Source organism: Phascolarctos cinereus, unplaced genomic scaffold (genome assembly GCF_003287225.1).
Source record: "Phascolarctos cinereus isolate Bilbo 61053 unplaced genomic scaffold, phaCin_HiC Scaffold_726;HRSCAF=1367, whole genome shotgun sequence".
Classification (NCBI taxonomy): Eukaryota; Metazoa; Chordata; class Mammalia; order Diprotodontia; family Phascolarctidae; genus Phascolarctos; species Phascolarctos cinereus.
In genome coordinates, this window is record NW_027556098.1 from 47,096,541 (window position 1) to 47,113,484 (window position 16,944).

At 34.6% G+C, this 16,944-nt stretch overlaps 1 protein-coding gene across 1 annotated transcript in view; it reads right to left on the minus strand.

Annotated features, from left to right (window-relative positions):
• NCAM2 (neural cell adhesion molecule 2) overlaps positions 1-16,944 on the minus strand; it is a 281,382-nt gene that overhangs the window by 19,616 nt on the left and 244,822 nt on the right. The window contains exons 15-16 of the mRNA XM_020996054.2: positions 9,711-9,891; positions 342-546 (exon numbers count right to left, since the gene is read on the minus strand). Of these exons, the coding sequence (XP_020851713.1) occupies positions 342-546; positions 9,711-9,891 (386 nt within the window). The remainder of the gene's footprint in view (positions 1-341; positions 547-9,710; positions 9,892-16,944) is intronic.

Consider the following 16,944-nt stretch of genomic DNA (forward strand, 5'->3'; position numbering starts at 1 on the left):
ATTCCCCGATTTGGAGGTCTTCTAGCAAAATCTGGATAACTACTTGTTGGATATAACAGTGTTGAGTCCTTTTAGGTATGGATTGGACTGGACAGTGACTGAGGCCATTTCTCAAATTTTGTGACTATGTAATTCTTTGATTCTGCGAAAATACCATTAACTCAGGGAAATATAAACTATAACGGGGAAAAGGTAGCATAAGATGCAATAGTCTTACTAGAAAAATTTACAACTCAGTCTTTACAAAATAGGTTGTTTTTATGTACTCAGATATTGCTTGAAATAAGTAACAGGTTAGAATCTGAGATTAAGATTTTTAAAAATAAATGTATGATACTCACAAATATGCAGCTTTTCCATCTTCTAGATCTTTACTTTTGCCACTGGCACCACTTTTCTTTCCACACATTCTTCTAGTAATACACATTAGCAATCCACATTGTCGGGTAAAGAAGCAGCTAACATCAGTTACCACAAAAATTAGTAGAAGTGCAGCAACTCCTATTCCAATGATTGCACCAAGTCCAAAGCCGTTAAAAAGTGTATCTTAAAATAAACAAAACATTACATTTTAGAAACCTAATAAGGAAAAAAAGAGAATATATTTCAATGAAAATTAGACCAAAACTTCAGGAAAAAAAATTACTTATGAGATTTTAACTTCAAGATTATTGGAGACTAAACATCAAATTTCAATGAACATTTTAAAGACATTAGCAACGCTGTGGAAAATTCTTTGTAAAATTTCTATCGAAAAATACTGTTTTTAACTGTTTGACCCTGGGCAAGTCATTTAACCCTAATTGCCTCACCAAAAAAATACCATTTTTTTCCCCTAAAAACACATTTTACTCCTTGGAGTTGATAATACCTTTTCTAAACCTGATATGTCATTAAATTAATATTTTTTATATTAAAAGTTTTGATTATTACAATGTCAAATACTGTTAAGAATATGAAGTCTATCAAAAATTTGAATTAAAGTTTTATACAGAATAATTTAACTTTTACTTCTCAAATTTGTGAATATGTTTGAAAATTCCATTTAAGAGAAAAAATATTTTAAAAGGAATGTCTCTACATATTTTAAAGCCAAGTTCCCCTTTTTTACCATATTTTTAGAATAAATTTTTGTCCACATATCTTTTCAAATTTTTTATACATAACAACACTTAGCCCACAGACAAATTTTGAAAATTGTGTTATACAAATAATTGACCAGTAGTTGTGATTTCTGATAGGCAACATGGGTAGGAAAGGGGGTATTTAATCATGTGACAAGGTACAGTATCTATTAGTCCCTTTAGTGTGACATGGATAACCATGGCATCTTTGAGGCGTGAAAATCATTGTTGTGGTGGGAATACTCAACAGGGTAATAATGCATCATGCTTTTTTGTGCCTCAGTTTACCTTTCTCATGAAACATTACCAAGATTAGAAGTCTGAGTTTTCTCATACAAGATTGGCTTTCACAAAGACCAAGCTTGAGGTAACAGAAATGTTATGAAATACTGTGGCTCATGCTATAAGTATCTTGTTTTCTCAGTGTTCTGAGACTAGATTCGTTTCCACAGACAGCAAGCCCACAATAACAGGAATGTTCTCAGAACATGTGTCTCCAACCACAAATATCTCATCCTCTGAGTGTTACATAGTTGTGCTGATGTTTTTTTCCCCTCTCCCTCACAGACCCCTCCCACATGCAAACACACGCAGGATCCCTGGGATCAGACAAGTGAGAGAAGTGGGGTAAAGGAGAGGATGGGTCAGGTACAAGAGGGGGAACGGGAGGGAAAGGGAAGAAACTGAAGGGCAGGAAGACCTTTAGCTGCCCGAAGTCTACTTTTCTGACTTTAGTGAATGTGGAACTCAGTGCATTCTTTTTTTTTTTGGTAATAAATTTATTTATTTTATCACATTTTAAGTTCCTGTTTCCCTCTCTCCCTCCCCACCCTGCACTAGAGAAGGCCACCATTTGACCATCACCATCAAATTAGGTCTCAGTTATAGCAAAAGTCAAAGTCTAGGTTTTTCTCTTCTTTATCATGGTTCATTTTCTTGCTATTCCTCTAGTTCAGAATCACAGAATCACAAAACTGAAGAGTTGGAAGGAACCTTTGCAGTCACTAACTCTAATTACACCCTAAAAGAATCTCTGTTATAATACACTCAAGTTGACTTTTCTTGAAGCCCACCATGGGGGGGAACTTGCTTCTTCCAAGCCATCTCAATCCATTTTTAGATAACTCTAGTTGTTAGGAAATTTTTCCAGCCTTCCTTCTTAATTTTTTCCTTTTACAATTTCCTTGCATTTTTCTTCATTCTTCTCTGTGGAACTAGGCAGAACAAATCTGCTTCTGCATGACAGTGTTTCAAGTACTTCAAGACAGTTTATAATGCTCCTCTGACTTTTCTCCAGGTTAAACATGAACATTTCCTCTAATGTATCATATATTATTGAATCCAAACCCTTTGACATTATGGTTGCCATCCTCTGGAAATTCTCCATCTTATCAATGGAGAAGAAATGATGGATTTAAGAACAATTATAGAAATTAAGTCACCAAGATTTGACAATTGCAACTGGATGCAGAGAACTTTAAGATTCTGTGATGTTTAACTTTGGACTTAAACATTTAGGCAGAATTTTATGTAGAAAGTGAAATCTGAACTTAATTTTAGAAGTTGGGTGAGCTGTGGAAGGCAAAGAGAAGAGCAGAGAAGATGGAGATGGGAATTGATTTGGTATGCTATGAGAACAGTAAGAACACTATGAAGCAGAGAGGAGCAGAGGGAAATGTTAGGGTTGATAGCGAGGATAGGATCAAGTTGTAAAGGATTCAAACTTGATGTGGTAGACAACACATTAAAGTTCTTTGTAGAATCTTGAATGGAAAGTCCTACTTAAGAAGTGAAGTCTGGCAGCTTATTGAAAATGAATAGGGGAGGTAAATCTGTCTTTGGACATCAATCGGTAAACAAAGAACAGTAGACTGGTCTAAGAATCTAGCTTCTGAGGTCAGTGTGGCTATGATAATAGTCACTCAGGGGTCAATTATGGAAGGAATTGCTAAGGTTTGGAGTCAAGACAAAGGAAAAAAGAATCAAGTCAAATTTATATCAACATACATATTTGTTAATGTTGTTTAATCAATCAATCAATCAATCACATCTGACTCTTTGTGACCCCACGAACCATAGCATGCTAATGATGTCTGTGGAGTTTTCTCAGCAAAGATACTAGAGTGGTTTGCCATTTGCTGCTCCAGTCAATATATACATACCACACACAGACCACACAAACCTATAAATAATGTGTGTGTGTGTGTGTGTGTGTGTGTGTGTGTGTGTGTGTAAAACTGAAGCCTATCAACCTTCTTCTAGGCATAAAGTCCTTGTACTTAAGGAATCTATCCACAGTCTAGTTAAGGAGACAAGACATAACTGAACATAGTAACAATACAATTGTTTTATAAAAAACACAAATGCAAGATGTGGCCTAGGGTAATGTAGCATTAATTATCAAATTAATATATACTATGGGTTCATCTCCACTATGGACTTTGAATAGTTCATGGAAGAGAGACTTGACATAAGAAGAATCAAGATAGAATCATTAAGGTGGAAGGGACCTTAAAGATCCTCTAATTCAGCTGCCTTCCCGCTTTAGGAATCCTTTCTACAATGTTTCTATTAAGTGATCATACAGCTTTTTCTTGACCATGTCATGAGAGGGAGCTCATCACTTTGCAAGGTAGAGTCTTCATTTCTTTTTTTTGGACAGCTGTTTGTTAAATTTTTTCTCTGGATATCAAACTGAAATTTGTCTTCCTGTAGCTTCTACTCATTTCCCCCTCTTCTACTCATTGAGACATCCAGTGCTTGGATATATAGATTGTTTATGTGACATTCTTTCAAATATCTGAAGACAATTCTTATATTTGAGTTTTAGCTAATTCTTCTCTTTTCCAAAGTAAACATCAGCAGGTCACTCCATATTCATTGATTGATCAATTAATTAACTCATTTATTTATTTATTCAGCATTTATCAAGGGCCCACTACATGCTACGCTCCAAACTAGGTGGAGTCAGGTATGCAGAGATAAAAAAGAAAAAAAGTATCTTCTTCCAGGAAACTCATATTCCACTAAGAGGAAATGACATATGGAAAACCAAATTTAAAAAATAGCATGGTGTGTGAATTAACTAGGACAAAAGCAAAATAAATTTATTGACATACTAGAAACGTAACTTTTATCTCTAAACACTTAATGTGTAATAATACCCTATTTTTGCTATAATCACTTGTTTTTACATGATTTAGCACTGAGTCCACAAGATTTTAAAAATCTTTTTCTTCTTTATTTTATTCATTCATTTATTTCATTCTTTTTTAAAAACATTTTTATTTAAAGTTTTGAGTTCCAAATTCTATCCCTCCCTCTCTCCTTCCCCTGTCACCTCTCTGAGGTGGTAAGCAATTAGATATAGGTTATACATGTGCAATTATGTAAGAGATTTCCATATTAGTCATTTTTACAAGATTTTGATGTTCTTTAATGACAGGATCACAGATCTAAAGTTATAAGGGATGTCAGAGGTCATCTAGTTTAATCTCTTTTTCTTTTTTTTTTTTAACCAAAGAAGAAAACTGAAACACAAGGAGGTGATAACCCAAGATCATATAAACAGTAAGCAACCAAAGTGGGATTTGAGCCCAGTTCTTCACGGCAAAGCCTCTTTTCCACTCTGTCAAGCTTGGATATGATACCATCTAAAAAACAACACTTTAATCATATTAGCTATCATGTACCTTTGACAAACAATAAAATTTTCCAACTCTGGCCTTGATTATATCCCAATGGTTTTTAGTAGATTTAAGTCAGGTAACTTCCCAGTCTACTGAAGTATGTTAATCCATATCTCTCAGATAAATTATTAAATTTCCTGACAAGTGATATGGTGCAAGGTTGTACTGCAGTATTTCATTTCCATTTTGGATTTCTTTGTGTACTTCTGGAACAGTTCTGCTTTTCAGGATATTTATCACCATTCATCATTTCCTCAATGGGGAAAAGGTTTCCAGGCTAACTGGAAGCAAAAATATCCCCTGAGTATTTTATTTTCTTTCAGTCTGACAAAGTTGTTCAGATCTTCTAGGCTCACCTTGATTTTCTCTAACATTGATTTCAGTAAAGCCTTGAATGAAAAAGTCAGTTTCATTAGTAAAAATAACCTTTTGCCATTCTTCATTACTCTAGTTTTTATATTGTCTTAACACATGACAAGCATTTTTTTCTTCACAGCAAGGATTAGTAAATTTTTTTCAACTGTTGTATTTAGTTTTGGACCAGACTTTAATTTGTGTTTTGATACAACTGATATTGTTTCTTTGTGGGCTTGAATAATCCTTGAATCACTTGACTTTCCCACACCTATATCTGCTACAATATTTTTAATAGTCATTGAGGTATGCTCTTTAAGAGCTACAGCTTTGCAGGTTTCCCTTAGCCACTCTTTTTTTTTCCTTTTTTTTTTGGCCAGACAATGGGGTGAAATGACTTGGCCAAAGTCACAGCTAGTAAGTGTCAAGTGTCTGAGGCCACATTTGAACTCAGGTCTTCCTGAATCCAGGGATAGTGCTCTATCTGCTGCGCCATCTAGCTGCCCCTCCCTTATCCATTCTTAAAAAATACAAAATTAAATTAAATTAGACTTAAAAACAACAAAAGAAAGAGAACAATAAAACATATTTATATGACATTAAATCAATCATTCATTTACAGAGACATAGCTAAAGATGGGGAAACTGGCTTACTCTGGTTCCATCTGGCCAAGGTCAGGAAGTCACAAACTACAATACTTTTGGTATGATGGAAAATCACCAAGACTCACCACAACACCCTCTAGATCCCTAGGGTGACCTGCCAATGTATGTAGAAATGTTGCTGATTTTTTGTAGCTTGAAAACTTACTGAAACAATTAGTTTCTCCATTGATCCTCTATGATTTTTAAAAATAAAATAATATTTCATAAGCTAAGAGGCATAGTTTTATCTATTCCTGGACTATCTTAACACCTTTTTTTTTCTATTATCTTATGGCTATTGCTAACATTTTTAGAATTGCGTCAAATAACAATGGGGTTAAGGCGGAATCCTTGCTTTACTACTATATTTTTTCTTTTTCTTTTTTTAAACAATTTTAAAAATTAATTTATTTTGATTTATCAACAATCACTTCCATAAGCTTCTGAGTTTTAAATTTTTCTCCCCCTCCCTTCCCACCTCCCTTCTCAAGATGGCATACAATCTGATATAGGCTATACATATACATTTCTATTAAACATTTTCACATTAGTGATATAAGAATTAGAACCAATAGGAGGAACCACCAGAAAGAGGAAATAAAACACAACAGAAGAAAAAAAAATAGCAAATAGTATGATTCGATCTGTATTCAAACTCCATAGTTCTTTCTTTGGATGTGGATAGCATTTTCCATCATGAGGCCTTTGGAGATGTCTTAAATCCTTGTGTTGCTGAGAAGGGTTAAGTCTATCACCATTAGTCATTGCACAACGCGGCTGTTACTGTGTACAATGTTCACTTTACTACTACTGTATTTTTTTTGTTTTGTTTTGGCTAGGCAATGGAGTTAAGTGACTTGCCCAGGGTCACACAGCTAGTAAATGTTATTTGTCTGAGGCCAGATCTGAACTCAGGTCCTCCTGAATCCAGGGCCAGTGCTCTATCCACTGCGCCACCTAGCTGCCCCATATTTTTTGAGAAAGGCTCAAGTGTTTCCCCAATTGTTTAAAATGTTAGCTTTTGGTTTTAGACAAATGTTTTTAATTATACACACAAATAGACACATACACACATATACATACACCCACATATATATTAAATCAGTATTTGCTTTTTTCTTACATCAGTATAATCACTATATCACCATAATTTCTACCAGAATCCTTCTCCTCTTTTCTCCCTGTTTTCTCATATCCATTCAAATCGTGCTCGATCTTTATATTTTGTTACATTCACTTATGCTTTTTGGTGTGTGGTTGTTTTTTTCTACCTATATTGTTGTGATTACTGTGTATATTATTTTCTAGGCTATGCCTACTTCACTCTGCATCAGTTTCATGTAGATTTTTCCATGCTTCTTTGTGCATACATCATTTCTTACAGACAGTAATATTCAATTAAATTCATGTGCTACAATTTATTAAGCCATTCACAATAATTCTAATTTCTAATTCTTTGCTATCACATAAAAAGTGTTGCTATAAATATTTTGGTGTATATGAGGGCTATCTTCTTATTGATAGTTTCTGTTGGACATAAAGCCAGGCCCGGAGTCTGGTTCAAAAGGTATGGGCATATTAATATTATTTAATTATTTAACATTTAATTAAATATGTATATATGTATGTGTGTATATATATATATATATGTGTGTGTGTGTGTGTGTGTGTGTGTGTGTGGTGTGTGTGGTTTATATATCTTATATACCAAACCCTGACCAAAGAAATTTGGTACAAAGATTTTTTTTCCAATTCAACCACTTTTCTTTTTATCCTAGGTACATTAATTTTGTCTATACAGAAGCCTTTAAGTGTCATGTAATTACTATTAACTATTTTATCTTTTGAAGTTGCATCTATCTCTTGCTTAGTTAGGAATATCTATTTTACCCATAACAGGTAAAGGCATATGTTTCTCTTATGGTTGTTTTAAAATATGATTTTTTATTATTAAGATCACATATCCATTTAGAATATATAGAAAGATACAGTGTAAGGTGTCGGTCTAAGATTAATTTCTGCCAGACTGCTCACCAATTTTCCCAGCAGTATCTACCAAAAAAGGAGGTTTTTTTTTTTAAAGTAATTTATGTTTTCCACTATATGAAATTCTGGGTTATTGAGTTCCATTATTTCTGATTCTCTCTCATCTAATCTGTTTCACTGATATGTCTTTCTATTTTTCAATCAATACCATGTAGTTTTGATGACTGCTGCTTTTTAATATAGTTAGATGCCTGGAGTGCTATTCCCCTTCATCTCTATTTCTTTTCATCATTTCCCTTGATATTCTACATCTTTTGTTTGTCCAAATGAATTTTGTTATTATTTTTTATTAAGTTCTAAGAAGTATTCTCTTGGTATATTGATTGGTATATCATTGAAAGTATAAATTACTTTTGGAAGCATTGTCATTTTAATCATTTCGGCATAGTCTCAACAATAACACTGAGTATTATTCCAGCTATTTAAGTTGTTCATGATTTCTTTCAGGACGATTTTGTCATTGAATCTATACAAGTTTTTTGTATGCTTTGGTAGGTCCATGCCAAGATAATTTATGTATTTTGTTATTTGGAATGATTTTCCTTTCTATTATGGCTTCTTGGATTTTGTTATTATTACCATATAAAATGTTGCTGATTTTTGAGGGTTTATTTTGTAAGATTCAACTATGTTGAAGCTATTCCCTATCTCAATTAGTATCTTTGCTGATTCCTTAGGATTTTCCAAGTATACCATCATATCATCAGCAAAGAGGGATAGTTTTATGTCCTCTTTACTTATCTCTATGTCTTTAATTTTTTTCTCTCATCTTATTGCTGTTGCTAGCATTTCTAGAACAACATCAAATAATAGCAGGGAGAATAAGTATCCTTGCCTCATTCCTGAATTTGTTGGGAAAGGTTCTAACACACTCTCATTGCATAGGATGTTTGCTTTTGGTTTTAGATACATGCTTGCTTTGATATATTTTTTGAAAAGATCCCTTTGTGCCTCTACTTTGCAGCATAAAAGAATACTGTACTTTGTCAAAGGCTTTTTCTGTATCTATTGAGATGATCATGTGGTTTTGGATGTTTTGGTTTTTAATATGACTATGGTGATTATTTTCCTAATGTTGAACCATCTTTGTATCCCATATTTAAATTTCACTTGGTATTTAAGTGACACAAAATTCCTAGGCAGCAGTCAGTGTCTATTATGTTTATTATGAGTTATAGTTTTTATTACACTTTTTATTTGAAAGATTATTAATAAAGGGCACCAAGATTAGGGCCATCTTGCAATTAATATCCATGAAACAGGATAGTAGAAAACAGTGCTAATTGCAAAATTCATATTTTCTGGTTTAGGAAATTGCTCTAAATAGATTAATTTTCCCTTTTCTTTTCCAACAAAAGAGTCTTTATCAGAAATTGTAAAATATCAATGTTTACTTAAAGAGTTTACACAAACTGAAGATGCAACTTAGGTTCAGTAATTGCCACCCAACTGAGTTTTAAGGTTAATAATACTGTTAGGTCATGAAATTGTATTTCATGATGAATATTGAGGGAGATGACTGCATATTAAAAAAACATAAGTGTATTCCCCAAGAAAAACAAGTAATTTCGGCATGTAAGCACAACTTTAAGATAGAAGTCATTTAAATGATTTGTCTAAGCTCTCCTTTAATTTCATATGTGCTTAAAAATTTTATTGTTCCAGTGCAATAGAAGTTAGAAAACACATTAGAGATAATGAGTGGAGTATAACATACAATTAATTGACAGAAAAGAAAACATGTAATTAAATATTTTTACAATTAAGAATCAACTAAATGCAATGAAAAAGCATGTGACTCCAATATAATCTATGTTTCTAGCTTTAATAATTCAAAGATAGATATGCTTACCTTTAATTATATTGGGTTTTGGTGGCATGCTGAACTCATATACTGTTGGTTCAGAGTATCCAAGTCTATTTGCAGCTGTAATTTGTACTTCATAACCCATGGTCCACTGTAAATGTTCCAAAACTATATGATCTTTATTACCCTGAACTTTTTTCTCAAGCCACTGGTCTTCCTTATCTTTCTGTCAAAATTAGAAAAAAAAATGCACTTTGAATACCCAATAGCTAATAACTTTTTTCAAATAGTAATTGTTGTGACATATGTAAAAAATGAGTTTATGAAGATTATTGTCTGCTTTATAAAAGTATGTTTGCAGATGCCTCTTTATCAATATTTTACTAAAAGAAGTAAATTCATCTTTATATATTAAGGTAATGTATGTGTGATAATGAAGGTTTGTGATAACAGCGGTATGCTTATAATAAGGCTTGTTGTTGTTTAATCACTTAGTCATGTCTGAATCTTCTTGACCCCGTGGAACATAATGACCGTAGGGTTTTCTTGGCAAAGACACTGGAGTAATAAGCCTAGAGTATATTCATACCTTTTCCTAGACACACCCAAATGCTCATACATATAATTATAACTTTCTCGATTAACCTTAAGAACTGAGTATTTTCTAAGCCAAAGCATATTATTTAACTAGTATTTTCAATTAAAACTTTTATTTTTCATATTTTATTTTCTATATCATCAGATCTTCATGTAAGGTTTACCTCAGTTTCATTTAGCTTTTACTATAACAATGACACACTCTATACATCTGAGCCTCTCTTCCTTGGGGGGCCAGTATTGAAATATAGTGCTATGCTTTTCAGTACAATGTCTGGAGAGCCCTCTCCTCATGTCTCAAAACAACTCCCAATAAAGGCATCATGATGATGTTTGAGCTGGTGGTCCAGCTTTCTGGGTCAGATCTAAACTAGGCCAGTCCAGTAATTTTAGGCTTGAGGGTAAAATGCAATAAATGGAACTCAAGGATCACAAACATAGTAAAAATCACTTTTACTAACAATTGATTAAAAGAAAATAAAAAGAAATAATTTAAAATGAAACACTATTCTCCTCTGTGTCTAGAATAAACATAGCAGACTGTCACTCACTCATATTAGGAAAATATTCCCTAGAGGGCAACAACTCAGGTGAAGTTTCTTGATATTCTTCTGTGCTAGGCTCCTTTTAAACCTTCCTGTGACCAAAGAGCCTCTCTGTCAGAAAAACAGCCCAACACTATGTCTGTGTGGGACTGTGAAGAAAGGGGTGGGGAGAGAAGCTTTGGCAATGTGTGTGGTGATGGTGGGAAAGGAGAACACGTGTGTATGTACACGTGCGCGCATGGCCCTAGCACAAAATACAGCTAGCTTTTAGGTAGCATGGATTTTAGTGGCTCTTTACTAGTAGATATGTCTTTACTAGTGCAGAGGAGTTATGCATACACACTATAACTTTCTTGGTTTTTGAAAGATGTTACTGGTCATTAAAAATAATTTTAAGATTTATGAGAAGTGTAGTTTTTACTTAGCTCTTACTTTGAATTAAATAGCAATATTTCTTGAGGCATTTTCACCACTTGTATAAAGTATGTGAAATTTATTTTTCTATTAATTTTAAATTAGTTGGAATATAGATATAAGGTATATACATATACATATATGTGTATGTGTGTGTGTATACATCTATATCTATCATGCCAGACACAAAGATAATGATTGTGATTAGACAATATTATTTATTTTTTCTGAGTAATTTTTCTTCTTTATAACATCTTTAAATTGTCCATTCATGGTAAGAAAAATTTCCTCACACCAAAGGCCTTCATAAATATTTTATTTTATATTTTTGGCTAGGCAATGGGGTTAAGTGACTTGCTCAGGGTCACACAATTAGGAAATGTCAAACGTCTGAACCCGGATTTGAACTCAGGTCCTCCTGACTCCAGGGCTGGTATTCTAGCTGCCCAATATTTTAAAAAGTTAATTTAGCCAAACCTGACTTTAGAAACATTCATACTAAAGTTATTCTTTACTTTCAATCTACAAGCACTTAAACACTCACAATTATGCCATTCACAGGTAGCATCCTTTGGAGGCAGATTTACAAGCAGAGCAAGTCTCCAAAGACTGACCAGGACATGGAACTCTGGAGGGCAATGTAATGTAGGGCAGTGGTTCTCAAAGTGTGGTCTGGGGCCTCCTGATAGTCCCTGAGATCCTTTCATGAGGTCCACAAGGTCAAAACTATTTTCATAATAATACTAAGATGACTTGATCTGTAATAAGGTAAATTTTGATACTATAACCTACATAAACAGAAGGTCTTTGGGGGAGTCCCCAATAATTTTTAAGAGTGCAAAGCCAAGTTTAGATAATTTTATCAGACTCAATCATTAGTTTATATTACTTTGGCTTAAAGTTTAAATTTATTTCCCCTCCTTTCTTTCTCAGTTTTTTAGGCAATTGGGGTTAAGTGACTTGCCCAGGGTCATACAGGCAGTAAGTATCAAGTGTTTGGTCTGAGGCCGCATTTGAACTCAGGTCCTCCTGACTTCAGGGCTGGTGCTCTATGCACTGTGCCACCTAGCTGCCTCCTCTTCTTTCTTTTTAAGGCTCTTCTCTGCTTAGTGTGACAACATAACAGTTCTATCCTGGATCAGATCATGGTCTATCTGGTCTTCTGGTATTGACAATAAAAACAGAGTTTGAAAGTATGTTGCTACTTATGATATCTTGTCAAAAAGTTAGAGATCTACCATTTCAGACTCACTAGCTTCACAGAATTTTAGAGCCCTGAGATATTTAACCCACATTTTTTATTTTCTGATCAGGAAGTTGAGTGCCCAAGAGGTGAACAGAATTGCCCAAGGTGTTAGAGTAAGTTAACGGCAGAGCTGAGACTCACACTTCGTTCTTCTGGTACCTCACTTAGTGTTCTTTATGGCCAAATAGCTTAGTTTCTTTAACAATTTTTTTCTCTTTTGCTCTGTTTTTACCATCTGGACTTGATGGCCTCTAAGATCCAAATGAGGAAACCAAGACCCTGAGAGGTCAGTTGACTGGTCCAATGTCACTCAGAAATGGACAATATGAAGTTAACAGTCAACCATACACAAACTTCGGAAATCTCAGTAGAAGCATCTGGATGACTTGGCTAGTGACCAGACTGATGCATCAGGACAAATAGGTGAGTTGGTTACTCACATCAGCAGATAATTATGTTATTTCATTGATGAAATATATGTAATATGTATTGTATGCCATTTGTTTTATTTTATTTTATTCTTAATTTATGAAATAAAACAAACATTTCCATAACAGTATAATGAAAAGATGATTGCACATGAAACTTCAAATCTATTATGTATAATTTTCTATTCTTTAAAAAATAATAAAGTTATGATGTAAATTTCTTTTTTTCCCCTTTTTTTGGTTGTTATTTTTCCTTTTGGTAATCTAGATCTACAATGTTCTTTTTATACTACTTAGTAAATTCTTTGGTTTACCTATCTCCACAGCTTTAGTTCCTGAATTGAGACTTTTTTACCAGGGTTAAACTCTGCCTCCTGTATTTCTGGTTGGGGGTGCTTAGTCCCGCTTGATCATGCCCTGGGTTCCTGTGCTGACCTTCTTGGGGTTAGGCTCCCTGGAATCTTTGGGCTTCAAAGTGCCCTCAGGACAGGGTGGTAAGGAGTTCAGATCCCCTGGCCTGTCCTGGTATGAATGCTGCTGTGTCTGTACCTATTTTAAGATCAACAAAGTATTACTACATAATAGTTCTCCTATGCAGCTCCAAGGTCCACACTCTTAAGCCACCTGATCTTCCTGTGGACTTTTCAGAGAAGCCCTTCATTCTTGATGCTTCAGGACACAAAGCCCTCCTAAGCTACATGCGTTACCAATCCCACTAGGAAGTTACTGGTTTATTTCTTTTCCTGGCATTAAGTTGGATGTTGGTTGCTTTCTATTGCCTGTGGACTTCTGGCTAACTATTTGTGAAGTTCTGGGGTGAAAAAAATTTATTGTAGTTTCTCATTGGATTTAGTCATTATTCAGTCTGGTGTAAAATTCAGATTTTTACTGATATATGTTTATATCTATAGGGAATAGGGAGTTTGCCTCTGTTTAGGCAGCTTTCTTGGCCAAAAACTCCCATTATTACTATCTGATAACTAGTAGTAGGCAATAAGTGGTTGAGTGCATTGTCTTTTGGGGCCTCTGACCATTCTCTGGGGCTATTTTTTATGCTATCAAGTTGCCCAGGCTATGACTTGGTAGGATATGGATTTCTATCAGTCTGTATTTTGTATGGTCCCTGTTCACATTTTGTGTGATTCCCCAGCAGAGCTCTACCACCTATATGTAGAAATTAATAAAGGATTTGGGCATTGTATAGCAACTTGTTTCTGTTAGAACTGTTCTGAGCTGAGGTCATGCTAACAATGCTAACTTCCTTTAGTTTATTTAATAACTGAGACACATACTCATTATGAGTTTCTCAATCTTTTCTATTTCCTTCAATTCCAAAGCAAAAGTAAACAGACACATATGGCTCTCTCCTAAACTGTAGGATGTGTGGATAAAGGCTTTGGAATCATTTTTGTTAATATTGCATGTATTTATGTACTAGAAATTCCACATGCTGACTCCACTGAGATTTTTGTTTTGGGGCCTCAGGATCCCTAACCATATTTAACAAGGTATGGTTGGGACATTCAGGCTATGGGTCTCCCTGAGAGTGCTGAGGTATATTTTTAGACTTTGATTTCTGCCAAAGACAACGTCTGTCAGTCAGTCAGTCAGTAAACATGTACCAAGTGCCCGCTATCTGCCAGGCACTGTGCTAAGTGCAGGGTATATAAAAAAGGGCACAAGACAGTCCTTGCCCTCAAGAAGCTCACAATATAACATCTTCCCAAGATTGTACTTTGCTTATAAAGTCTCTAACTTGGTGAGAATGAATTCTGGCTGGGAATTGAAATAATAACTACTTTCTCCCAGATCACCTTAGGAACTGTAGTAGCTCCCTGGTTCCCTGTTAGAACCTGTGCATACTGGGAGAAATGGTCTGTCACCAGTATGACATGACTTATGTTCTAACAGTCTCTTTCCAGAGAAGAAAGTCAATGCATATAAGGTCCAATGGTTTCTGGTACTTACTCTCAAAGTATGCAGCATAAGTTGTTAGATCTTATAAACCTTGTAGATGAAAACTTTACAAAATTAAGAGGGGAAACAGTAGGATTGCCAGACAAAGATCTTTTTAATACATTTAGCACAGATCACATTATTCTGGTGCCATTTTGAGGCAAAAAACCCCAAAAAACCAAACTATTCCTCACTGTCTTAACTAAAATATTCCAAGTCATCATACTACAGTCCTCAATGCATGGGGCAGCATTAATTGCTTCATGGTACCATGTGTGGGGTCCTTTAGGATCTGGTATAGCATTTCCCTGCACAGCTCCAACTCCAACTTTCACCACTGTCTTAACAGTAAGTTCCCCTTTAAAGATTGGACTCCCAAGGGTCAGCACCTCACTTTGCTACTGGTATGATTTCTTGTATCCCTTCAGCATTTATCTGTTTTTGCTGCTAGTCATGAAAGACAACTGAAGCAAAAAGGAATGGCATGTTGCAAAAAACCAAAATTCATATATACTGGTGGGTGGAAGTCCCATAATCACTGCTACCTTTCCATTTGATGGTAAATTAGCTCCCTCAGGCCTAGTAGCATTTCTCTGTAAGTTGTTACATAAACAATGTTCAAACACCCACACTGTTCCACCTCTGCAAAGAAGGGAAGGAGCTGAATTTTCTTATCTTTTCTTCAGGATCACTCATGGTTGTTACAATTACATAACATTCAATTTTGTCTGTTCTTATTGTTTCCATTAACATTGTTGTAGTCATTTGGTATACATGTTTTTGGCTCTATTACTTCATTTTTCGTTAGTTGAAGTTTTCTCATATGTCACTATTCTCTTCATTTATAACATTTTATGTGAGTACAATTATTATTTTTATCTATTTTACTCAGGTGACAATTTGTTTAGAAATTCCCCAGTTAAATGGTATCTACTTTGTTTTCAATTCACTGATATTACAAAAAATGTTGTAATAAATTTCTCTCTTCATATGGGGCTTTTCTATTTTTCACTTCCTTGGGATTTGTTTTTGCCTAATACTGGACTCTCTGGGTCAGGGGTATGGCAAATTTTAGTCATTTAATTCTTCCAAATTGCTTTCTAGATTGGTTGAACCAATTCACAACTTCGCCATCAATGTATTAGTGTGCTTATTTTTCCATAGCCCTTCCAGCATTGTGTGTGTGTGTGTATGTGTGTGTGTGTGCGTGTGTGTGTAAAACCTAAGAGCTGTTTTATTTGCATTTTTTTATTGTTCTTTACTCTGAGTAATCTTTTAGATTTAAAATGATTAAGGACTAATGAATACATTATTTTAAAATTACAGGCATATATTAAAATTATAAACTGTCAAACAAAATACCACATTAGAGGCAGCTAGGTGGCTCCTCTCCCTGAATTCAAATCTCACCCCATACTTAACTAGCTGTATGACCCTTGTCAAGTCACTTAATTGTTTGCCTCAGTTCCTCATCTGTAAAATGCACTGGAGAAGGAAATGGTAAGCCATAAAACAAATAAGAAAGAGGTTAAGGAGATGAATAGAGGAAATGGCAAACCACTTTGTCAGGAAAACCCGAAATAGGGCAACATAGAGTTAGACATAACTGGAACTACAATAACATCATTGCCTCTCATAATCTGCCCTCTCTCTTATCACTGCATCCCTTTCATATCTTTGCTCTCCTACTTCCCTTTTGTTAAGATAGATTTCTTTTTTTTCTTGATAATTATTTATTTTTAGTTTTCAACATTCACTTCCATAAGATTTTGAGTTTTTAATTTTCTCCCCCCTCATTCTCCGCCCCCCCCGATGGCATGCAATCTGATTTAGGCTGTACTTATACATTCATATTAAGCATATTTTCCCATTAGTTATGATGTAAAGAACAATTAGAACTAATGGGAGGAACCACGAGAATGAAGCAATAAAACAAAACAACAAAGAAAAAGGACAGCAAATAGTGTATGCTTCAATCTGCATTCAGACTCCATAGTTCTTTCTCTGGATGTGGATAGCAATTTCCATGTGAGTCTTCTGGAGTTATCTTAGATTCCTGTGTTGCTGTGAAGAGCCAAGTCTATCAGAGTCAG